The sequence below is a fragment of the Mytilus galloprovincialis genome, chromosome 7, assembly GCF_965363235.1.
Source record: "Mytilus galloprovincialis chromosome 7, xbMytGall1.hap1.1, whole genome shotgun sequence".
Classification (NCBI taxonomy): domain Eukaryota; kingdom Metazoa; phylum Mollusca; class Bivalvia; order Mytilida; family Mytilidae; genus Mytilus; species Mytilus galloprovincialis.
Genome location: NC_134844.1, coordinates 21,756,383 through 21,783,813, shown reverse-complemented (window position 1 = coordinate 21,783,813; position 27,431 = coordinate 21,756,383). Strand labels below are relative to the sequence as shown.

At 31.4% G+C, this 27,431-nt stretch overlaps 1 protein-coding gene across 1 annotated transcript; it reads right to left on the bottom strand.

Moving 5' to 3' along the window:
* Positions 1–1,547: 1,547 nt before the first annotated feature.
* Positions 1,548–27,423, bottom strand: LOC143082540 (ATP-dependent RNA helicase DDX51-like). The gene is made up of 16 exons (XM_076258258.1): positions 27,301–27,423; positions 24,616–25,336; positions 22,924–23,074; positions 22,321–22,466; positions 21,188–21,304; positions 20,138–20,199; positions 16,692–16,800; positions 13,250–13,365; positions 12,609–12,630; positions 10,699–10,867; positions 10,082–10,167; positions 9,584–9,699; positions 5,658–5,774; positions 4,809–4,974; positions 2,511–2,645; positions 1,548–1,701 (listed from the first exon to the last, which is right to left on the bottom strand). Exons 1-16 carry the CDS (start codon positions 27,321–27,323, stop codon positions 1,669–1,671), a joined length of 2,289 nt encoding a protein of 762 aa, XP_076114373.1. The 5' UTR covers positions 27,324–27,423; the 3' UTR covers positions 1,548–1,668.
* Between the last annotated feature and the right edge of the window lie 8 nt (positions 27,424–27,431).

Below are 27,431 nucleotides of genomic sequence, written 5' to 3'. Positions count from 1 at the left end.
TTCCATTGGCTCAACTTCACTGGATTGCTTTTTTCGGCGTTTTGTCACCCATTCTTTTCTTATTGCCGTAGTTGTTATTTTTTTTTCTTTTCATTTTCTGAAAATATTAATATATGAGATGCTTAAACCTATTGAGGATGTTGACCTATCTAGCCTTTCTCTATACCAATAACAAATATCAATTGTCATATAATTGAAGAATAATTTGAACGTCTTCGTAGCATCAGATCTTTCACGATCCTTTTCACGATCTTCAAAAATGCGGTACGTGATCTTTCACGATCCAAAAAATCAATTTTGTGTAAATAGTTCTTTATTTACCAAGTTTCAGATTATATTTATACAAAATAACTATGAGAACCGTTTAATTAATTCAAATACAATACCCTTATTCTGATAAAAGTAGTTTCTCTAGTCGAATTTGTGAAAAAATCGTGTTTGTTTACATTTTTTATGTCATTGAAATGTCGAGAAGCAATCTGCCTTTTGTCGTTTTGTAATAACTATGTACTTTTGAAACTGGATATTCTCACATACTGATCATAATGTTGAACCATTTTGACAGACAGTTTTATTTTGTCGTAAATGTGTCTGTGTAATTAATTTAATTATAATATTTACTGACCTTTCATATGTCTTCTCGATTAAATGTCTTTCACGATCCGTTACCAGAACTTTCACGATCGTCTCTCAATACTTGACCGCCGTTGGATATTCTTTCACTATCATTTCTCTCGATAAACCGAATGACACCCATGTATCTAGTAGACCTATTGTTTATGATATTTGAGATATGAACTTGACCACAAAAACTTTACCTTGTTCACTGATCCATGAAATGAGGTTGTAGTAAAGTGAAAACTGTTAGATAGGCATTGGGACTTGCAAGGTACGTACATAACAAATATGGTTATTCTATTACTCATAAGAGAGAAATGAAAAATACCTAGTCTTAACTCTATTTTCAAGTAGTCACTAAACCATGAAAATGAGGTCAAGGACAATGGACATATGACAGATGGAAACTTCATAACAAAAGACATTTATATAAAAAAGAATCCAGGTCTTCTGCATTCTGAAATATTAAGCTTTATTTTAAGAAGTTAGTTAACGCCCCCATTGCTCTCATAACATTATCCCTATGTCAAGCTTTATGAGACAAGTCACAGACTCGACAATAAACCTATAATAATATCAAGGCAACAGGTCTCATGCACCCTAGCATATGATATTATAGCCTTTCCTTCTAATTAAAAGACTGTAAATACTGTATAGTGGGTTATTTTCGCAGACAGAACACAATCACCAAAATAAATGTCGCCAATTTAAAAGTGTACATGCAAAGTATTGATAAAAGTTTAGAATCCGCCAAAATAATAACTGCCAAAATAATTTGTATACCTTTTTCAATGAAAATTGTGAAATTTTTTACCCCCGAAAAAATAACCCGCTATAAGGTAGTTCATGACACTGTATAATAACAACAATCATCACTTGTATATCCTTTGTGCATTCTAATATCTCAAAGTTAATGAGTTAACAAACAATTATTTATGTACTAATATTGTTTATTTCTTAAATGCATAGTAATTTAAATGTAAAATGTAATGCATGCATAATGTTAATTATCTCCCTTGTCACTTCCTGACAAATGCTGTCTTTAGTCTTTCATCCTTTGGATTTTCTCTTCATTTTTTCGACCTATAATGAAAATTGATATATTATAAGTTTCAAAACAATTTATTTAGTCCCTATTTTATATGTGTAGATATAGGTGTTTGTTTAAAGATTGATGAATTATGAAAATTATTCTCAACTGTTATATTTGTACCAAGTCCAAGTCATCCTTTACAAATTGATTACTTCTGTTGATTTTTAATATTTTTTATGTTGATGACAAAGTGAATGGAAACATTTCCTGTGTCAATTTATACATGTCATTGGTCTGAAAACTTCATCAATTTTGTAAATAATCAAAACCCCATATTTACTTGATAAAATTGTTATTACATTCTTAACATACCTTTAAACAATTTTGTTTCATATATATATAAAAAAAAAACTGACTTTTAAATGCAAATGTAAACAATGTCAAATACACATAAATAATTACATTAGATGTATGTTTCATTATAATATTTTATTCTGATTGGCTAACTGCACATCTCGTGTTATTCCGTAAGCAGTTGCATTGCTCAATACAACTTTTCATTCATGGTAACACGTGCTCCAACAAAAAAGTGCACAGGTGAATTAAATAATAAAATATATAAAATTCGTGTTTTCATGATCATAGCTAAAAAATGTAATTATAAGTATTGAATGCTTCTTTTTGTAACTTTATAGGGTTGTAAAAGCGTTGACCGTGCGTACATTTTTAGAATGAAGCGTTTCCGCGCTTCATACAAAATGTACTTCGGTCAACGCTTTTACACCCCAATAAATTTACAAAAAGAAGCATTCAATTCTTAAATAAAACATAAACCAGTTTGACAAATCGGAAGTTATACCTGTAAAACTTCTTGTAACTTTTCTAATGCTTCCTGGAATGCTGGAACCATTGGTTGTAAATCTGCTTTGGTTACTTTTAATTCCTTCACAGATGTTTTACCAGCTTCTCTTGTCATCTTCTTAAAGTGGAAAAACTGAAAATATTTCAACAAAATTTCAAAATCTTTGACATCCTTGGTCAATTTTTCTAACCAATAGATTTGGTTTAATTTTTGTATAGTAGGTGTGACTACAGATTCGATTTTTTTTGGCAGAAAGATTTTTCAATTAAATTTTCCCATCTTAAATTGCAACAATTTAAACATGGCAAAAGTTTCCTTTCAATAGTGATGTCAATCTAAATATTTCTTGCATGTTTTTTGGCATAATTTATATTTAAATGTATTTTTTTTAGTTCAAATAACTTTATCTAGTAGCTCCTATAATTCATCTGACAGTTTTGAAGTAAATGGACAACAGATAAATCTCAACATTCTGAAAATATCTGCATCTATCAGATTTTTTTCTGTTCATAGCAATTTTACGATGATAGACAAAACATGCATTTTAACATTATGTTCCATTTTTAGCCATATTGGCTGGCAGGCCAGATCATAAAACATTTTTAACAAGATACCTATATAATGATGTGGCATAGTTTGGTTAAATGTGGACCAGTAGTATCAGAGGAAAAGATTTTACTGTGACTTGACTGTTAGTGTTGCTCTCCACATATTGCAACTTATTCAAAATTCTGACCAAATTGCAATTTGTTTTATAAAACCAAACTGTTCAACCGGTCAGAAATAGGAACAAACTGCTGTAGAAAACCACATCCAAGTCATGAAAGTGCAAGGTGATATACTAAAATACTTAGGCCAACTAAAATTAATTAGTAGATTTTCATCCAAATTTTTGAAAAAAATGGGGCGGGTGGGAGGATTTTATTTTTAAAATTTTATTTCATATGAAACCCTTTTGTGACGAGTTCTTCATATATATGCAAGTGTAATAATAAGCTTATATCATGTATACACAAGTATGAGGAATCTTACATAATTTTTCAAATCCTTAAATATATATATCTATTAATTGCGGCTTTAAAAACGAAACAACAAAAACGTGTGAGAAATGTTCTCTTCAGTTGGACTACCTACACCAAATGTATTTGGGTTTCTAAACGATGGTTTGTAGTCCCATAAAATGAAGCAAATGCATTGGTATGCAACACAAATATTATGAGTACAGAATAAAATAAAAACTCAAACAGTGTTGAAAATAATAGAGTTGGTACTTATGCAAGTAGTCCGAGATTACTCTGACGTCAAACAGCTGTTTTGCCAGACAAGCTGGGGCTTAATTTTATAATTTAAAAAAAATCGGGGCAGGACGATTTCAGAGGGTGGGCGAGGATGAAAATCTATCAATTAATTTTAATTTGCCTTACAATTCTATAAGACTTTAACTCAACTTCAATGTTGTTGTGACAAAATCAGTCTAACAGTTCGTATAGATATTTTATAGTCATTACCATACTAAAGGTGAAATGTTGTTATTTTGAATTGCTATAAAAATGTCCAAACTAAGCTTTCAAGTAGTTTTTCTTTCGGAAAGTCTTCTATATTAATAAGAATCAGACATTATGTGAATTAAAACATTTCATATTCAGTAAAATATGTGTGAAATTACAATATGTTTGTGGGAAGTTTCCATCGGGAGATAAATAATTTTTTCTTTCAAAAAGTCTTTATTTCGGAAGAATACTTTTTTTGGGTTATCTTCCCATGGAAACTTATCAATAACATATTGTTATTTTACACATATTTTTCTGAATATATGATGTTGTTATTCACATAAAGTCTGATTCTAATGAATAAAGAAGACTTTTCGAAAGAAAAATTATTTGAAAGCTAAGTTTGGACATTTTTAAAGTAATTCAAAATTACAACATTTCAGCTTTCGCATGGTAATGACTATAAAATATCTATACAAACTGTTAGACTGATTTTGTCACAACAACATTAAAGTGGAGTTAAAGTCTTATAGGATTGTAAGTATGTTTTATTTTATCACCTTGCACTTTCACATTTTGACTGAACAGTTTGTTCAAATTTCTGACCAATTGAACACTTAGGTTTTATTAAACAAATTGCAATTTGGTCAGAATTTTGAATGAGTTGCAATAGTCGGAGAGCAACACGAACAGTCAAGTCACTGTAACAGACACCAAATGATGATGAGAAAAGCTCACATTTTGGGCAGGTGAGCCAATTAAAAAGTAAAAAAGGTTTATGTAGCATAGAATATGGTAAATTCACCTCTTTCTTCTGTAACATAGTAATAGCTGTGCCAACTTTTCCAGCTCTAGCTGTTCTTCCCACTCTGTGTATGTACGTCTTTATAAATGGTGGAGGATCATAAGATATCACATACTTGACATTCTCTACATCCATACCTCTAGCCATGGCATCAGAACAAATAACTCTGAAAGAAAATAATAGAATATTTTGGTTAAAAATGTAAGAATGGTTTTCCCTGAAGTTAGAAACTAGATAAAATCACCAATTCTTTTTCTCTGTACTACAAAGGAATCTTGGCATGACAAAACTTAAATAATTTTAAGAAGTAAAAACAATGATGCATATATTTCTGACCAATATATATATATATATTTTCATCAGTCAATTTGTTCCTTATAGGTCATTCAACAATTAGGTTCCTACTTCTCAAAGTTGTTTTTCTTGAGATTTTACCTGATTAATGACCTTTCATATGGGTTTACCATTTAAATAACAAATTTACTTCAAGATATATCGATTTATCAGAAATGGTAGATAACTTTGCTTATTTATTTATTTACAGACTGAAAATTAAAAAAAAAATAAAAGAAGACTGTATCTGAGGACACAGATGCTCCACTCAATCTTTGAAATTTTCATAGTAGAAAAGGGGCATAACTGTAGAACTTGAACTTCGTCTGCATATTGTGTTTTTTAGGATTGAGTAAGAGTTTTATAAAATTTTGATGAGGCAAACTTAAGATAGATTGTGGAAATGAAATGGGGGAGACAGAAGGGCATTCAAGGGGTAACACTTAATGCTCCCATAGGCAATGTAGGCACAAATAAATCTCCAAGATACTTTAAAGTAAACAATATAAATCTTACATGTCTATCTTTCCTTTAGAGAACTGTTGTAGTATTCGGTTACGTTTAGCTGTGTGTAGACCTGATAAAAACTCTCGTACTTCTATACCACCAACAAGTTTTATAAGATGATATAACCTGAAATAATGGAAATAATTTATCATCAATAGCTCACATGTATACCTTATATTGTAATACTTTCTACACACTTGTCTATCATTGAAGACCTCTAGTTTTCTTTTTAAACAAGTAGTTATATTGTTTTCTCTAATTCTTCGTCAATTTATTCCTTTCTGCACCTATTGTATAAAAAATTTAATCAACGTGTGGATCGTTTGATCTCAGTTCTTCATTGGTTAAAATCCGATTATGACGTCGAATGTTCTTGCTTTCCTCTGAATTTACTATTGTGACGGCATGAAAAAATGGAGACCATGCCTGATGACGTTACATAGAAAGAACACATCTTTTTTCAGATATTTGAAAAGAAGAAATACATTTGTCTGCATATTGTTTTATAATCATTAGAGAAACAGATTCTACCACCAAATCTTGTGTAATACGATATTTATCCACTCTCGACAGTTAAATTTTAAATATTTAAAACGCTGGGCGTGCCTCACGTTTTAAATTTGAAAATTTAACTGTCTCGAGTGAATAAATATTGTATCACACTCGATGCATTGGTAGAATCTATATTTCTCAATGATATTCAAGAGAGTACACACCAAAAATTTGGTTCTAAGAGATTTAATATTTTTCAGAAGATACTTTTTAAAGTATAACAAATCTGGAAACCAGTAATGGACAATCAGCACCTATGCAAAGACACTTAGAAAGAAACAATGTCAATCAGATTTGGTTTTATATTTTTTGTTAAGAAAAACAAGATATGCATCTAATGTGAAACGTTAATCTATGTTATGGCGACAGATGAAGTTGAAGATGTAATATTTCACATGACCTCTGGTAAAGTGAGGTAAAATAAAATGTTACAAAGCTAATATACTGTAATGATTAGCCAACAAATTATCCTGTAAGTGCCTGAGTTGGCAAACAAATAATTAAACCTCATATAATGCTGTTATGTAATTGATAAAACATAATATAATAATAAACAGCTGCTCCATGAGCACATGATACACCCATTATTTTTTCAACGTATAAAGATCCATTACACTCCACTGTCATGACTGTCACATCAGAAATTTATACAAAGCTAAAGGGAGGTTATTTTTATAGATATAAACCAGTCACCAAAATTTCATGAAAAACTAGAAAATACCCCCTTTTTTATGAATAAAATCCATTAAATCAGGAACTTAAAATCCAAAATCTAAATAGAGCTTAAGTCGATCAATATGAACAATTCACCAAAGTTTCAAGCAAATCAGTTGAAGTAATTTGTTGGTTATTGTCAGACATGTTGATGACAGGCAGACATCTTTATACCATAATTTCTTCCGTACACAAGCGTATAATCAAAGAGCAGCTCAGCAGATTGCTCTGAGGGATACGATTGCCGTTGTTTCATTGACACATGTATACATGTAGCAGGATAATATTATTTTCAAAACTAATTCAACTGCACATGTAAAATAGTTACAAAATAGCCAAATCCGGATAAAAGTGTATGAACAATGTAATTAGGCCTATTGTGTTTTATTTTTGTACTAACAATTCCAAGTTTACTTTCCACAGAAGTCACTGAGACTCAGAGTGAGAGAAGGTATTTCACTTCGTATCTTATCACCTATTTTCCTGTACGTTAATTCTAGGAGGAATCCCATTCCTAACTTTAAATATTTAATTTCCTTTGGGTCAGTGATCATAACTCCTTTCCGTACACTTTTATCGGTTTAAATTGCGATCGTTTTTAATATAATACGACGTTTATTGACAGAACGAGCTAATACTCGACGTGTTGTTATTGATTCAGAATTCACGGAAGTTACTTCCGAGAGGGAGACAACTCGAAACGATAATATGGAAGACTCCATTTCGCCTGAAGGGGTGCTCTACAATGCCGACTACATTTATTTTAATTTAAATGATGCATATGATTTAAAATTATGCAACAACAATAACCCTCAATAGCAGACATACATAGAAAAGATCCCATGAGTTATAAATTAGTTAATTGAGTGGGGAATCCAGAGCAACCATTCAATCTAAAACCTAGTGTTGGATAATCGGTTGAAATTACCAACCGATTATCTATTACAATCGTTTGACAGCAACCAACCGACTATCGGTTATAATCGCATCAGAATACTTTGCCCTTTTTTTAAATGAAATCATGCATTTTAGTCTCATTGGTCATGTCTAATGTATATATTCCATTTCATTGCAGAGTTTTATATGTTAATATTTGATCTTCTGTTTCCTTTTCATATTTTATTTAGCAATTATAAAAATGAATTAATTAGAATCCAGATTCAGATTGAACATATTTTATCTCATAATTACAACATTAATTACCAAGAGTGACACTAACTTTTCTAAATTTCAATGGTGTAACTCACATTATAATTTCAATAACTTAGCAGTATAAACATTTGAATGTTTCACAGTAAGAAAAGATATATATAAAGTATTTTATTTTAAGAAATTTAAGATTAACAGAAAAAAATAAAACAATGCATTTGCATTGAAATATATACAGTAAACAAAGAGGATCCAGCCAATGTCTGTTAATTCGTGTAGAATGCTTTTTTTTCACTTTATGATCATCATTTTTCTGTCAATTGTGTCAAGCGAGCGTCTGAACTTATAATTGCAAAAATGCGGAATTATTACATAGTTGAACCGTATCCGATCCGTGATTCTAGTGTATTTCAATGGCGGACAAATTTCAGAAAATTTACAAACATAATCGATGTTTGACAAGCAATTTGGGAAGGAATATGACGCTTTTGACGCTACTAATGGATAAAACATTAATAAAAGGCAATTTGCGACACGCTCTAATGAAGTAAAGAAATTATTTTGTCTAAAATCTGAAGGATTTCATGTACGCTCTCAAGTAACAAGTATCCGGTATTGAGAGAGTATTTCATACAAAGTTATTTATTTTAAAGATCAATCTGTATATATATAGTCAATACTTTTGTCACGTTTTAAAGGGGAAAAAATGGTTTTGTCTTTAATTATAGGATGTTTGACATTGTTATTGTCATCCACTGATATTTTTTGTTGCAATTTGTTTGACTGAGCAAATAAAATTCAAACCGCAAACGGACCGGAAGTTGATACACAAAAAGTCCGGAAACTATAGCGACAATCGATTGAACAAAATCCCAATCGATTATCGACATCGTGAGGCCCAACCAACTGATTTCCGACTTATTCCGATCATCGGAACAACACTACTAAAACCCCTTGAAGTCAAGAAACTATACGCATGCGCATAATTCCAAAACAAACCCTGGAGCAAGAACGTATATTAAATGTTTATTAAACGACCTAGATGGTTCTCTATTTCTTTATGGAAGTACAATCTCAAATATCAGTTTCATAACGGTAACATATAAGAAAAACTCCACTTCAGTTCTTATATGACAGAAATAGATTTATCAGAATTCAAAGAACTCTCGCATTTTATCAAAACTGGGAATTCCCTCCGACGTGTTTCTAAATTTATAAAAACACTAAATATAAATACTGCTTAATTCTGATTTTCAGCGTTGTTAAAAACACGCATATAAGTCAAGGGAATTATCAAACATGAAGATTATGAAAAGAACATTATAGGAAAGTAGTTCAATCCCTTTGTTTGTTTTTACCTTTTAAAGCAAGACAATCATAAGAATCTGAGATGTTCCTTAATGTTTAGAATAAAAGGATTGACGTGAGGGCAATGCTCTGAGCCACCGGTATAAGTCTACAGATTGCTTGAAAGCAATCGTATCCCAAAAACTTGTAATAACTATTTATCAGTTACTTACCTGTGAGTAGCTTCCACAGAGTTGGTAAAACATAAGATGTTACGAAAGTTAACATTATGAAGGAAATGAAGAACAGCTAATGGCTTCTGTGCTGCAGCACATTCAACATAGTATTCCTGTAAAAATAAATTCTATATTAGTCAACATTAACTTTAGACCTCTTTGACTTTCCTAAGAAATCTAAATGCATCTTCCTTTAATAAAATTATCTACATTGGTGGTCAAAATTTTACTGTCTAAAGAAAAATATCCATACTTTCATAATATTTCTGGATTTATATAAAGTTCTGCTTTTGTGATGACTGTGTCATCACTTTAACTAGGTTTTTACTTTTGTCATTTTTTACAGGGTCTTACTTTTGCAATGATTTTATAAACTATGCATTTTTCTATAATAACACTTAATAAAGATCATAACGGAGTCCTCCATTTGGTTGTAAAAATAAAACTTAATGTGAGTTATGCAGTTTTGAATTTTCCTATCATATAAAAACTTACAGTAAGTCCAGCAGGAGTGGTGTATTTACCAATGAATTCTCCGCTCTTTCCGTCCTCTTTACTATTGTCAATTTCATTTAGTGTATCTAAAATCAAATAAAATACTGTAAGAACACATGCAATTTTACACTCAAATCCCATTACCAAGAAATAGGAGAAAAGTATCTCGTCATTTTTCAGTTTGCTTAGACAACTTATTAAAATACTTTAAATGTGTTTAGTATGCAATATGAATTTGAACTACACACACAAATAGCAAATTTATAATCACTTAAGGGCTATTCCAGAAAAAAATGTATGGGGGGTTGGAAGGCAGTTTTTGTCAGCACCCGCCACCCAGACAATTGTAATTGAGAATATAGTGCATTATAGTGCGAAAAGTTGCTTTGAAACCCATCACCCACATATTATTAATAAATTGTGCCTTCCACCCCCCCCCCCCCCCCCCCCCCCCCCCCATACATTTTTTTCTGGAATAGCCCTTATCTGAAATTGTCAGTTTTGTTTGATTCAGTCTCTATTCCACAAGTGACGAAAAAATTAGTCACTTTAATTTCTATTATACTATCTAAAATCTAAATGCCAAACAAGAAAATCAATACAATAAAATAATGTACCTTCTTGTTCTTTCCCTGTAGTCTTTTCAGGGGAGATAACCATATCCACTGGTTTAAGTAAGTTACTTCCCTTAGATACTGAAGTAAATAACTTTGGTTGAAAAAGGTTTAGCTGTTGTAGTTTATCAGGATTTTGTGAAAGAGTTGCTGAAAACAATAGTTTCTGAAGCTGAAATGAGAAATAAATTAATGGAGAATGTGATCATAGGACACACATGATGCCCCTGCTTGCATATAACATTATAAAGGGACATAACTAGAATACTGAAACTTGATCTGTGATTAATTGTACAAATGTAATGAGCATTGTGTATAAGTTTCATAACAGATGGTTGAGGCACATTAAAGTTAGATTACAAATCTAGTTTTGGGATGTATCTAGGAACAAATGTACAAACAGACAAGTATAACGCTAAATATCCCCTCTCTTGCTGCGCAGGCATAAATACTAAAACATATAAACAATTCTTGTAGATAGAACTAATCAAATACAATATAAATATGTGTTTGTAGAGATTAAAATAATACAAAACAATGATTGCATTTACAGCAGATTGCATTGGGTGTGTAGGCAAAGGTGATATCTTTGGTTAGCTTGCTTGCTAGCTGAACTGTGAAGTCATTATTAGGTTAGGTAAACTACCCTCCTTTAAGAGTAGAATAGTCCACCAGATAATCAATATATCTGTCTGTTGAACTAGGCTACTTTGAAAGGAGGGTAGTATACCTTACCTAATAATGACTTCACGGTTCAGCTAACAAGCAAGCTAACCAAAGATATTACCTTTGCCTACTCACTCAATTAAATCAGCTGTAAGACTTAAATTTCTTCACTCTTCCAACTTAACTCGATTATAATATTTTGACAGTTTGTCTTTTTTTTTAAATAAATGTTTTTAGCATATCATTCAATTTAGGTTGTTTCCATTCCGAAAGGTAATATGTAAATCTATTTTCATGGTGATCTTTATTTATACCCATTACATACATGTAATTCACTGGGCATGAGCAGAAATGATGAATGTAAAATCAAAAAATCAAAATGCCATTATGCATCATAACCATAAAGTAAACAATATTTTCTTATATTACATATGATGTAGCACTCTACTGTTTTCATTGGATATGATGATCACATGTTTCATAATTTATTTCACGAATCTGTCAACCTTGTTTCTATTTTACGAATATTGATGTTATGTTTCTATTTATACGTATAATGGTGGTCAATATTAAAATGTTACTAAATTTAGATTTATGACGTCATGATGTCACATATAGCAACCACGGAGAAAGCATCGCATCAGAAAAGAAAATTTGCAAGTACATCAGGAGATTCAAGTATTTTAGGTTAAATGCAGACGATATAAATTAAAAAAAAATATATTTTCAATAACATGTTAAAAATTCTTGCAAAATACAATTTAACAAGAATGTGTCCCCAGTGCACAGATGCCCCATCTGCACTATCATTTTCTATGTTCAGTGGACTGTGAAAATGGGGGAAATTTTCTAATTTGGCATTAAAATAAGAACGATCATATCATAGGAAACATGTGTACTAAGTTTCAAGTTGATTGGACTTCAACTTCATCAAAAACTACCTCGACCAAAAACTTTAACCTGAAGCGGGACAGACAGAAATGAACAGAGGGATGCACAGACCAGAAAACATAATGCCCATAAATGGGGCATAATAATACACAGAAAAAACATTGAACGTCATTTTCCTAATACATTGTTTACATATGTAATATAGAAATTAAGGACTTTCACTCAGTCAATACGTTATATATGGACCTATTATATCATATTGACACTCGGACCTTGGTCAATATAATCTGAACAGGGTCATATATAACATATTGACCTCATCAAAAGTCCATAACTGAAAAATATGTCGTACTTACAGGTATTTCCATATGTTTGCTCCTGAAAATGATAAAAATAATGTGTTCACAGATTGTTTAAAACATCTTGTATAACATTTCTGTTAAAGCCCCCCAAAAAATTAGTTTAATGTTCAAACCCTACCATTAACTGAAATTACTGCATAGCACATATATATTAAAAAAGTAATTAATAGTTTTATGTTTTGTTTCTTTTGAAATAAAAAAAAATGTGTTTTGTGTTTTTAAGCAATGTGTATGAGTTTCATAAAATTTGGATGAAACAAACTTAACAGAAAAGAAAACAATTGCAATTTCCAAGTTATAAAGTGGATATACACTAGGATGTTGCCAAAAGTGGGGACATATAAATTGTATGATCATTAACAGTACAGAAATAGTGTCTTTATTTACAAAGGGTTTTTTTTTTTACCAAAAAGATTGGAGGCAGAGGGTGAGTTCACCATAAAAGAGAAACCAACACACAGTTTGGGTTTTGCTGATGTTTGAAAGCAGTGATCTTTAGTCTCAAGTGGAGAATCTCTTTGGCAACCATACCACATCTTCATATATTTTATTTAGCATGAAAAAAGTTGTTGATATACATTGTTTATTAAAATGAACTTTTGAATATACTTAACATGTGTGTTTTGACTAATTACCTTGCCACTGTCAGAGCACCTGTTAAAGGTCTTTCATCAGAATGTACAGCATTCTCTACTTGTGATAACCAGTCCTGTTTGATATGATCCATCATCTTATCAGCTTCATCTATAACCTACAGAAAAATATAGATTCTCTCATTTTTGTGCATACAGGTAAATCTTTTCAACTTGTTGGATATTTTTTGTCTCTCTAATTCTAAAGCTTTTAATTTTCAACCTAATTATTTTCTATTAAATCCTTTGAGTTTCTACCACTTTACTTCAAGCCTAATAATCAAAGCACCAAAGGGTGCTATAGGCAGTTAATCAAAAACCCAAAGGCAAACTTGGCAAAGTTCAGATGAATATATAGTGTAAAGAATTAGTCAATTATTTATCTCAGGCATTGTTCTCAGCTATTTCTAAAGTATCAAATAATGCTTGTACAGTAATGTTTATGTTATGCAATCCTACCACTTTCAAAAGTTATTTCCAATTTATATTTATAAAGATTCAATGTTTGAGATTATACACATACACTGTCCTATGTTAGGGGAGAGTTTTGTGCCAGTTAAGATGTTTAAGCCGCCACATTCTGCATGCACCTGTCCATAGTGAGGACCCACTAATGCAGGGCTTTCCTATGAAATTGAAGTAGAAGGCTCAATTAAAATTATAGGCGGCTGTAACATGCGTTCAGCGAAGCCAGACGCCCACCAAGCTGTAAGCTTGGTGCCTTATGGCAGGGGGTCTGGGGGTCCCTCAAGACCCCCAGAAGCTCTGGCATAAATAGAGCATGAAATCCTGCATTCTCGCAATCTCCTGGCACCTAATTTCATCTTTCAACTGACCATTTTTTATGTATGAAATTTAAAAAAGAAATAAAAATCTCAAAGAAATTTCATTTTTTTTATGTTATAGTTTTTTATTTTTATTACCTTATGCTTAAAATTCACTTACTTTTAAAGGAGTTTTATTTATATAATAATCCGGTTTGTTATAAATCTTGATCGATTTATTCTGCATAACTACGTGCATTTGTAAACAAATGACCCCCCTCTTCTCTCTAAAGACTGTTACGCGTATTTAAATCATACAATTATTTCTCAAGTATTGACAGAAAATTGATATGTCCTCTGATTTTCTTTTTTTTTGTAGACTGTTCAATAAGTCTGATACATAAATCATTTGGAAATGTTATTTATTTGAGGTCGAGTCGACAATATTCTACTTTCGTTTTTGACCTTGATTCTCTGAACACCACGTGGGCTTTGAAAAATGAACTTCAAAAGATACTGTTTTCCAGATTCTGAACAATATGATCTACTACACTTTCTTTAATTTGACTGATATTATTCCATAACATAAGATTGTCATTCATCTGATTGTCTTCACGTTTTAAAAGCCAAAAAAAAAGCCAACGAGTTAATGCCCATCGGAACGTCTCTATTGTTATCGTTTAATGACCACCGGAACGTCTCTCTTGTTATCTTTAAAAAGAAACGATGCATTCTGACTTTAAATAGACAACCAATCAGTGACCTGAATTCATGTGAACTATATTTAGCCCATGGTAAACACTGACTTTTCACCCTTGTTTAGTGTGACCGCGACTTTGCGACAATACGTCTCTCGGCTGCCTGTAAACATTTGAAAAAGATATTTTTTATCTTTTTGAATTTATATTTTTGTCAGTGAAGTAGCCGGCACTTGAAGACACCGAAAGCCCTGATCATCAGAATCCTCTCAATTTAAAAGGTACGTAAATTTCGTCTTCTATGTAATTTGAAATTGCCGCCAACTTATCAATAGACCACTACTTCCTATGTGTAACTTCAAAACTTTTGGGAAAATCGACGACCATTTAACATTTTTATGATAATATTTTTTATATTCCAGAATAAAAAGTATGACAAAAGTGTCCAATTAGTTATAAATAACATGATAACCAGCCAGATAATAAAAGTGGCACATATTTCAGCATTTAATGGGTAGAACATAAATCTAGGGTGCTCGCATAAAGCAGCTTAACTGCTTAAAAATATATGGGTGGTTCCAGTTACATACTTTTAAAAAATAGGGTTGGTAGGTTGGCAAATTTTATATATTTTTTTTTTGGGTTGTCAAAATCCAGAAATAAAATCATGTATTTATCGAAATTGTTTCTGGTATTATACACCCCCTACCGGAAGTTCGCCATTTTACATGTGTTTGGATTTAAAAAAACAGCCATGTTACATTTTTAGTTTATTTTGTTGCATTCTGTTATGAATTCTTGCATTTTAGCCATAACAGATTATGAGATTATATGAATAAATATACAGTTAACTCTCTTTGTCTCGAACTCGGTTGACTCGAAATTTTGGATGAGTCGAAGTTTTCACGTGGTCCCGAACTTTGTCCCATATAAATGTATGTAATTCGACTCCTGATGAGTCAAATTTGGATGTGTCGAAATTTCAGTTGAGTCGAACTAAATTTACAATCCAAAGGATAACAAAAGCATTCAAAATTCATTATTTATCTCGAACTAATACACATATGTCAAAACATGACCTCCGGCATTTAAATGGATTGAAGAGTTAATCTGACAAAACACGTGTAATTAAATTTCCAGTCACTGACCACTGTATTGATTTATGACATGCTATTTCCACGAGTGTTTACCTAAGATTATCTTTTATAGAATTTTTATAAATAATAAGTGATACATTGTTAATGTTCATGAAAAAGTATTTAAAATGTTTACAAAACAATTAATTGTGATTTACACTAATGAGCTTGGGTGTGTATAAAGTAAGGATTATGACTTCCTTTGATGATCACCAAAAAACTACTCATTCGGTGTCTTTAATCTTGTTGTATTTTCTTTTATTAAAAGAAAGAGTGAGATAAAACAAAATGAAGAGGAATCTAAATTTTTTAAAGTCTTTTGAATCCGAGAATAAACAATTTTGTCAATTTTAAACGACCTGAATAATGAAACTATCGATTGGAAATTACTCTCTCGGATAAAAGCCATAGAAAACAATTGTAACTGAAACAATTGAATAAGTAAAACAATGTTATTGTAATAACGAAAGACCATGACATACAAATACATTGATCTAATACCAGAATATCGATCCCCTTTCCATATTCACCGGGATTTATTTTAGCTTTACCATGCTAAGCAAGAGTTGTGTCCCTTGTCAAACTTCCGGTTTTTGTTTGAGTCAAACTATGTGTATCTCGAAATATATCTCCAGTCCGGCTGACTTCGAGATAACGAGAGTCGACTGTGGAAGTAAAAATTTGAGTTTTGACCCTAATTTCACAGTGCATTGAACATAGCAAGTGAGAGTGCAGATATTTTATAAATAAAAAAAATGTAGGTGTGAAAACACAGACAATGCAATTTCCCATATATTTCTATTTTCAAAGGATATAAACCAGCCAAACTAGTTTTCATTTAACCTACCAAAAACCTGAGCTGTTTAAGATTAAATCCTTCTGTACTGTTTATATGATCCACAAGTCTTCCTGGAGTTGCTATTATAATGTCTGCCAAACTCTCAGAACCCCATGATCTGTAACATAAAAACAAATATGCTTATTTCTTTTCTATTAGGCCACACCAATTTGATTTATAGTTCTTTGGACAAAAGCTCCAAAAATTATGGGGCAAGTGAGCAAATTTTTTTTATTGTAAATAATTCTTGAAAATGAGTTTTGTTGAGACAGGTGCTCTACAAGTGCAGCGAGCGGTGATTTTTTTTTTTAAATTGTGTAATTTAGAAATTTATGTACATGTTAAAACTGGGTAACTTCATAGAAAAAGGAGGAGAAACATGCTCTTAAGCCTCTTATGCATGAAATTTGACGTATTTGTGCCTGTAGTACAATCTATACCATACCGATCTTTCTGCTTTGCTTTGGTTTAGTATAATTTTGATTATTTTTGTCAAATAAGCTTTCACTGCGTGAATTTTAGTATATATTAAGGAGACAAAGCGGATATGATATATGTATATATTCCAAAAAATGCCCTGGAAAAATATTAAATAGCTTTGATACGGTTGTTTTCATACAAAGTAATGATTGTTTGTTGGCTGCTTGGGATCTAGCTGGAACAACAATGTATTTATCCATAATAGGATCAATTTATGAGTGAGGTGAATATTTCAACAACATCTTGAGTACGTGTAAAATAGTTGTATTGCTATGTATGTAGGTCTCAGTGTAATGAAACATTCCCTAACAAGAATGTGTCCAAAGTACACGGATGCCCCACTCGCACTATCCTTTTCCATGTTCCATGGACCGTGAAATTGGGTAATTATCTAATTTGGCATTAAAATTAGAAAGATCATATCATAAGCAACAAGTGTACTAAGTTTCAAGTTGATTGGACTTCAGCTTCATCAAAAACTACCATGACCAAAAACTTTAACCTGAAACTCCCACTTTCATTTTCCATGTTCAGTGGACCGTGAAATTGGGGTCAAAAGTCTAATTTGGCTTAAAAATTAGAAAGATCATCTCATAAGCAACAAGTGTACTAAGTTTCAAGTTGATTGGACTTCAGCTTCATCAAAAACTACCTTGACCAAAAACTTTAACCTGGACGGACGAACGGAACCACAGACAGACAGACGGACGAACGGAGCCACAGACCAGAAAACATAATGCCCCTCTACTATCGTAAGTGATTTGGCAAAATACATTTTCCTTTTGCCCCTGAAACCTGATATCTATCTCAAACTGTAAGTGGTTGCACCAATAATACATGCCTTTGCCTTAGTATTATTTGTAGGACTTCCACCACAACTTTGGTCTCGAATATTGGAACTCTTAAATTGTCCATTACAAAAGAGTTCTGAGTGCATGTCAATAGACTAACAAGGGGATGTGGGTTTACATCAAAATAAGATTAATATGTCATTTTGTTTTTAAATCATGTGAATTTAATATCAATTTCATCCAAGACAGATAGCTCTATCTATGTCTGTTGTAGTCCGAGATTCCTCTGACGTCCAACAGCTTTTGCCTGACAAGCTGGGGCCGTTGGACAACAACACCATATCTTGTCTTGCTAAACAGCTGTTGAACGTCAGATTAATCTCAAACTATGTCTGTTAAAACAATGATTGGAAATGACAATAGTTCTAACGAGTACTGCTGTGATCGTGGTCATCTATAAACGAAACATTTTTTATAATATCTTCTAGAACAGGTTTTTATAGGTAAAACGAAATTCATTTCAAATAACTGTGTGTTTAATAACTACTTGTCCTATGCAATGATCTTACACAACTTCATGTTGGCATCCCGATTTTTTACCTTTTATTAAGCCATCAATTTATCACATGTGCATTTGAATCGATTGGAGCAATATATGCACAAGAAAAACGTCTACAAGAAAAAAACACGTCAAGGATAAACTAATTTTGGAGCGGCATGCAGCCCAAAAATTTGCGGAAGCGGTAATTATTTTTTTTATTGAAAAGTCAATTTCTCAAAAACAGGAGCCGGAAAATTCATAGAACTATTATTCAAATTGGTGTGGCCTAATGAATGTATTGAAAAGAAACTGATTTGAAAAAAATCAATTAGAACTATGTCAGTGGTTGTCTTTTGTCATATCTTAATAGTTTTCTTAGTCATTTTGTAAATTTGTTCTAAAAGGCAGACCCATGATAGTTCCTTATAAATTTAAACACTACTTATTTAGAATTTGGACAATTCATTAATTGTTTAAACACCATATTAAATTGGTTGACCAGGTTGCTGTCTCATTGAGCAACACTTAACATTTCCTATTATGTGTACAGATCAGAATCTCTATCCAATCAATACAAAAAGCATGAACTTTAATTGAAGTTCTGTTTAATTCATACTTTATGTCTAAACAAGAATGTGTCCATAGTACACGAATGCCCCACTCGCACTATCATTTTCTATGTTTAGTGGACCGTGAAATTGGGGTCAAAACTTTAATTTGGAATTAAAATTAGAAAGATCATATCATAGGGAACATGTGTACTAAGTTTCAAGTTGATGTAACTTTAACTTCATCAAAAACTACCTTGACCAAAAACTTTAACCTGAACTTTGTACTATCATTTTCTATGTTCAGTGGACCATGAAATTGGGGTCAAAACTATAATTTGGCATTAAAATTAGAAAGATCATATCATGGGGAACAAGTGTACTAAGTTTCAAGTTGATTGGACTTCAACTTCTTCAAAAACTACCTTGACCAAAAACTTTAACCTGAAGCGGACGGACGAACGGAGGCACAGACCAGAAAACATAATGCCCCTCTACTATTGTAGGTGGGGCATAAAAAATCATTACCATACAACACTTTTTAAAAGTACATGTATACTTTATGTAGGCAGTTTGAATGTCTGCTTTAAAGGGAAAAGCAAACAAGCGCATATGGTAAGTATTTTCTTTTAGTTTTAATACCAAATGCTATAATAACTTAATTTAAAAAAGTTGTATTGCAAAAGTGCACTCATTTCAATTCATAACACTTGATCAGAAAGTCCTTCTAAATACTGCATGCTTAACAAAGAAGCAGCAAATACCAAATAAAATGTCAATAATTTGAGCCTATTGGGGTTTAGCACAGGGTTAAAGAAAATGTCAGAGAACTGTAGGACCAGACATTAAGGGCAACATAAAAAGTTCAATGTAGGATAAAAAACTTAATTCATGTAGTTTTTTTCACTACCCCTCCCCCTCTTAATTTAATTTGAGAAAAAAATTGATTGACCAATATGGATATACATGTATGTAAAATAGATTTTGGATAAACAAAACTCGCAGCAATTTTAACCCCCCCATCCCCAAACTTTTTTATTTAAGTTTTTTATCCTACATTGATCTTTTGATGTCGTCACTAAGTAATTAAATTACCTTTTCTTTACAAGACTTTGTTGTTCTTGATGAAACTGTTTCTGTCCTACCAGTAACACTACCTGAAATACATGTATTCAATAATTAACAATTATACTACAGGGCATAAATTACTGCGGATTCATTTATTTTCGTGGCTACCAATTTCCTTGGATTGAGAAAAACTTGAATTTATGTTGATTTTTGATTTTGTTGTTTTACTAATGTCTGCATACAACCTCATAGAAAATGTGTAATTTGAAATTTCAAAGTAAATACATGTATTTGAACATATAAAAAATCTGGTATCTTAAATATTCCAAACAAAATCTAAATCTAAAATAAACTGTGATGCAAATAATATTGTGCAAATTAAAAAATTGCTAAAAAGGGAGATAATTTGCTTTAACCTAGCCAACAAAAATGAAAAAGCTCTAAAAATTAAAACCATTTGTTAACAAAACCAATAATTCTTCAAACTTTGTTTGGGAGCCTTAATAAAAGATATATAATTATACATACACTGTACACAATTATTACTAGAAAAAACATTTACTACCGCTTCTATGGAACAGAATGTGTTATATCATCTTGGTCCAGATTTTGTTGGTATTTGAATTTAAATACATGTTTAAATACTACATGTATTAGTTGAATTTGCAAATTGTGTGCTGTAAAACGTCTGTGTGGTCAAGTTTGAAAAATGTTGTCACTACTCTTATTTTGGTCTATTTTAAAGTTTTTTTGTAGAATATTTGGACTGTTAGCATTATTGAAGGCTTAACCATTAAGGTGTTATATTGATTTAAAGACTTACATATCCAAAGAAAACTCTTGGTAGCTTGCATATTTTGGTTGAGGAGTACAACAATGCATCAAATGATTAACTTATTTTAAATAAGTAGATGTAACTCTTAAACCACAAATTATCAAATTGTCACATTTTTTTAAATTTTCAGCTTGATAAAATTCCTAAATGTTCGATTTCATTGTACTAAAGTTACATAATGAATACATGTTCATTTCCATATCTTACTATTATTTTTTGTCACAAATACAAAAGCCTTTTACCTTTAAATGTGTATTTTCACTGTAAGCTTTGAAGACTTTATACACCTGTACTGCTAAATCTCTAACAGGTAAAACTACAAGAGCTCTGACTTGACATGTCACTCGCGTCTTTAGTGCCTAAAATAAATAGGGTTAGTATCAAGTATCAATCAATATTGACTTGAACAATGTCCAAGAGAAAACATGAATCAGTTAGTTTTTTTTCTAATTGAATAAGTAGATCAACTAGCAGTTGACCAGCTGTGGAAATTTTTATGCAAAAGGATGGTGACTTGTCATTCGCTCTCTATGCTGATATATCTAAGTGTTCTTGTTCTCATTGTCCACACCCTCTTTCACCACTGGAATTCTTGACAAAAAAAGTTGTCACTTGTTGAATATATATCTAGTGAACAATTGAAAAAGTTGTAATCAAGATTAACAAGAAATAGGAATATCATGTGTTAATTGCAAATATATTTGGTAAGGGTGTGCGGAAAATCAATATCTAAAAGATACACCTAATATAACTAAAAAAGAAAGACATATCAGTCCTCTGCTATAACATTGTGAAACATATTCACCATATTAAGATTTGAAGGGTCTTAAACAAGGTGTAGGTGTTTACAGCTGATTTCCTAATGCTTGCAAAGTAAAACTTTGGTTGGCTTATTTGCTTTGTTTGTATAATTGTTTATAAAGCTTTGTAAATAAGATTGACATCTTTAAACAATTTATATAGGCATAGTTTAACCTGTATATATGGTATATATATCATATTTGAATTTAATTGGGTGTTATCCTAATGAGTGTACAATATACAAACAAAGCAACCAAGCTAACCAAATGTTTTTCGTTCATTTTTTTATTAAATAAGGCCGTTAGTTTTCTCGTTTGAATTGTTTTACATTGTTTTATCGGGGCCTTTTATAGCTGACTATGCGGTATGGGCTTTGCTCATTGTTGAAGGCCGTACGGTGACCTATAGTTGTTAATGTCTGTGTCATTTTGGTCTCTTATGGACAGTTGTCTCATTGGCAATCATACCACATCTTCTTTTTTATAACCAAAGTTTTGTTCTACATGCATTAGGAAATTAGCTGTAACAGGATAATATAATTCCTAATTTATCTCTGTTTGCGATGTTATGTTACCTGTATAATTGGCAAGACAAAAGCCAGAGTTTTGCCACTGCCAGTAGGTGCAGACACACAAATATCACTTGGTCTAAACCCTCCATTACCATACAGAAAACCCATCTTCACTGATTCTAACATCATTGGTATAACTTGTATCTGGACTAAACATAAATGAACATTTTGTAACAAACTGCTTTATGACAGAAAAGCTTGATATGTTTATCATTTACCTTTCCCAGACGTAAATTGTACTTTAATACTACATGTTTTTTTTTATATACATGATGCAAAATATTCCATAAAACAAATAACCACTTAACTTCTTGTATTTTGTTCTGTTTTTTTTAAAAGAAAAGAGAATTCTTGATTTTCTTAAGTACTGGGTACAAAAATTCAAGGAAAGATAATGTTGATACTTTCAGCACTTAATGGAGGCAGGTTTTCATAACCGGTATAACATTCCTCACCTATCATAAATACTTCTAAAATTCATAAAACTTAAAACCCTTCAATGACAACGTATCATTCTTGTACAATACCATAAGGCCACACATTTTTATAGTCATACAAATTTAAGCGACTGAGTTTACAGGATATTGAATACAAAATGAAAGTTACCAGGGAAAAATTGTGTTATTCCATTTTTCTGTAATGAGTCTCTCAAATCTTGATCTAAAGTAGACATCGATGATACTGGCAATGTTTTGGTTTTGAGGTCAGATGTGATAATACTAGGATCTGCTAACCATTCTGGCAAAACTCTTTTAACCTAAAATAAAACAAGATTGTAAACAATTCACTAAGACTCTTTGTCGATTATGAGGATTGTAGGAACAAACAAAGCATTCCTTGAATAAATATGATAAAGGTTTTGTTGTTTTTAGAGGAAGAATGATAAGAGCCTTAATATATGTGATGCCTTTTTAATAATTGCAAGACTTTCAAATTTGAGTCAATTCCTATAGATAATTGAACAAGATAATATAGTCTTGACCATTTAGTGGATACATATCCTTTGTGATGGCATAAACATGTCAAAATGGACAAATTTAACCTTAAGGGGGTTCGCGGGTCTAAATCATTTATATAGGATTTCTCTATATTTTCTATAAATTAACTTTATCTTATAGTTAATAGAAAAATAAAATAAAAAAATGGGGTCACCATTCATTTGCCCTCACAATCTGCCTTCGAAAGAAGCATACATCTTTGAAAAAGTTTTTTTTTCTGTTGAACTAATAGGAGAAATAAAGGTAATATCGAAATAAAAAAAGAAATCTATTACAGAAATCGCTCAAATTTTACAATAATTTAGTTTAAGTACAGCAAATATCGAAATTATATTAAAAAATATAGTTCACCGATGAGTTAAAAGAGATATTTCAATTTTAAAGCCAAAAAATGGCATTTTTCCACCAAAGGGAGATAATTTGGAACTTTTTCAATGATGTTTACATTTTAAAAGTCATCTGGGGCCAACACGAATTAATTGTTTTGAATGATTTTTGTACCATATGATTAGGTAACAACTACAAAAGGTAATAAATAAAATTTGTAATGAAAAATAAATGTTTAATTTTTTTCTGAAATTGTAATACCCTCGAGCCTCCTTAAGCAGTCATACTACACATAACTGTTCCCACATCCCACCCAACCAAAATTTTTTTTTATCCATGGTTAACATCTCTGAAAAAGACATCTTGCAGCAGCATATCTTGTTTGCAGAGGCTGATTTAGATAGGGGCCTTTTCTGGAGAAATTTTGGTTGATTATATAGGGAATCACTGAAGCATGACTGGAGTAGGCCCCTCTTAGACAGTTAGTGGGCCTGCACTTGTAAAAATTCAGGTTCAGCTACTGGTTTGTGAAGGCTTTAACTGATATCTTAACAGGTTAATGTCTGTAAAAGACTGATTAAAAAAAATGATAAAAGAAATTTTGATGGTTTCTGAATCCTATTTATTACATGTACATGTATTAGAATTAAATACTAACAAGACTGTTGTATTGATTTATTTGAATAAAATGTCATCTGAAGGATATTATTTGTTTGAGCTTATGATACTTTTTTGATTTTCTAATTCAAGGGACCAAATAAATGGATTTCTTATATCTTCTTGTCCTTCAATTGAATATGTTTAAAGAACAAACTTGAACTTGAATACTTTTAGCAGTAAATCTGATACTTGTTTGTCTTTACATAAAAACCAGGCATAATGATGTGTGTGCAATTTCAGAATTTTCTTTGAGTAACTTTATTTTGAAAAAAACAAGGACTTTTTAGTAACAGTTATAGTAAATAATAACAACCTGTTTGTGGCCTTTCCCTTTAACTTCACCAATTACAGTAAAACCTCCTACTTCATTAGGAAAACCACCATATATAGTCTTTTCAGTGAAGCTGTCTTCTTCAATTCCTTCAGTAACACTTCCATCGACCTCAACAGATTCATCATGGTGACTTCCCTCCTCATCTGATGTAACATTTGATTGGATTTTCATTTTCTTATTTGGAGTCTTGAGTTCATTTTCATCTTCTGACATATCTGATATTGATAAATTTTTCAAGTCTTCTTCCTCAAGGTCAAATGTTTTTTCCTTTGTTTTCGATTTTATTTTCTTTGTCAAAATTTCTTCACCTGTTTCATTGTGATTTTTATTTTTAGAACTTTTCTTGGTGAAAACCCCCATTGGCTTTTTGGGACTAGATGATTCATGTTCTACTCTTTCTGTTTTTCTCTTTTGACCTTTGCGTGACTTTGGACTTTTGTTTTCATCCTCTAGTAATCTCTGCTGTAAGCAATCTAATTGTGCCGAATCTTCAGTTTCTGATTCGTCAGATATATGTTCTTCTTTTGTTTTCTTGTTCGCTGCTTTTTTATTAGTGGCATCAGAGTGTTTTTTATTGGGTGTTGATTTCTGAATTTTTCGTTTTTCAGCATCCTTTTTTATTTTCTCTAGGATTTGTTTGGCTGATGTTCCCCTAGATTCTTCGTTAATTACATCATCATCCTCATCACCACCAATATATCTATAAATGTGTAAAAATAAAGTTAATTAAACTTACAATGTAACATTAAGCTTGAATTGGTAGGGGTTTAATGAGTTCAATGACAATTTATCAATTTCTTAAAATTTCCATTAAAAACAAGTATTATACAACACTTTAACATGAGATTCAATAAACCAAATTTACATAAAAAAAGGTTATGTTTTTTACAGCTGATTTCTTAAAGCTTGCAAAGTAAAACTTTTGTTGGCTTGGTTGCTTTGTTTGTATAATTGTTTATACAAGCTTTGTAAATAAGATTGACATCTTTCAACAATTTATATAGGGATAGTTTAACCTGTATATATCATATTTGAATTTAATTGGGTGTTATCCTAATGATTGTACAATATACAAACAAAGCAACCAAGCTAACCAAAGTTTTGTTCTACATGCATTAGGAAATTCGCTGTAATAGACAAGAAAATATTCCATTCATTGTGAAATTACATTTATATAATAAATTAAAAAAAACTTTTATTTTTGTTCACACGAGTTTACCATGACAAAAGAAATATAAAACATACTTTTAGATTTGTATCTTCACCTTTATAATAGAACAATATTTATTTGTTGACAACTTTTAAAATATCATTAATTACTCTTAACATACAATGACCTTTTCAATACAGTTTACAATATGGCAAAATAATGGCAAATTACATAACAAAATTTGTAATAAGCATAATACAAAATGTATTTAGTATTTAGATAAGATTTAATGTTGGATGAAAGGTGGCACCAACATGGTCAAAACTGATCTGAACCTTGATGGATTTAGCACGAGACCCAGGTGTCCCCCCTTTTTGTAGGAAAAATTTGGTTGAATATAAAGGGAATCATTGAAACATGACTGGACCCCTCACCCACCCCATTTCTGCTGCCAGACTTTAAACAAAGTCTTTATTGACAATGATTGATCATGTTGATGTTGTGTAATGTAAATGTAGTAAAATATGTTGAAAAGGGGAATTCATAAACTTATCTTTTTAAATTCTGTTCTACATCAGTATATGGTGTAGCTAATGTTAAAAGTTGAAATCAACAAAAATGCGGAAACAAGAGAAAGAATTGTTAGACCATGCCAAAAAGGCCATCATAATTTGGATTGAAAGTGTTCATTGAGCAAGCAGTATTGTGAAAAGCTTACTGTTTTTGGTAATACAAAAAACTAGCCATAAACTAACACAAAATGAAAACACTTTATTAAGGTTTGTGAAAATGTCTTGTCGTTCACTAAGGAATTACCACTTGTTTACACCAAGAAAATAATTAGAACGAATTCTTTCCCCAATTATGCCATATGCTGTAATTCTAAAAGTGACCTGGGGTAAGAGGGTACTTAAGCAATTTACCGTCAGACATCAATTGACCATTTTTGGCTACCATAAGCGTCAAATTGATCAAAATGTTACTGTGATTCGTCAGAGCTCTCAAATGATTATCGTTATTGTTATTTTTGGAAAAAAAATAACGGGATTTGTCAAAATCAATCGATTTTTTCATCATCTAAAAGAAAGTGCACATTTTATCGTCATGCACCAAAAATTACCGTTTACGTCATTTGGCAAGAATTTTTACTGTTATTCGTCATGAAGGTACATGTAACCCCATTACCACCCTTAGGTAATTTAATTCAATTTTATTAGATAATTTACATGCCAGATTGAGAAAAATATACCCATCCAACACTCGAAACAGGTATTGTTACTATAAAAAGACAGCATGTGATGAGCATGATCGGGTGCATAATTCATTTGACTTGTATAGTAGTATAATACCTCACAAACCATTGATAATTCTTAGCAAATTGAAAATAAAATTTCAAGAACTTTATCAATTATCATTTTGAATAGAAATTGTGACTTAATTTGTCACTGTATTAAATAAATCAATTACAATGCAATGCACTTTAGGGAATGACTTTTAGCTTTCAATAAGTATACCTATTGATATGGAATAAGGACATGCTTTTAGTTTTACAAAAAACCAAATGTAAACAAATTCACGTGTTTCACATGGGGGCTGTCATTTTAGTGAGGCATTCTGGATGATTTCCCACCAATCAAAATTTGCC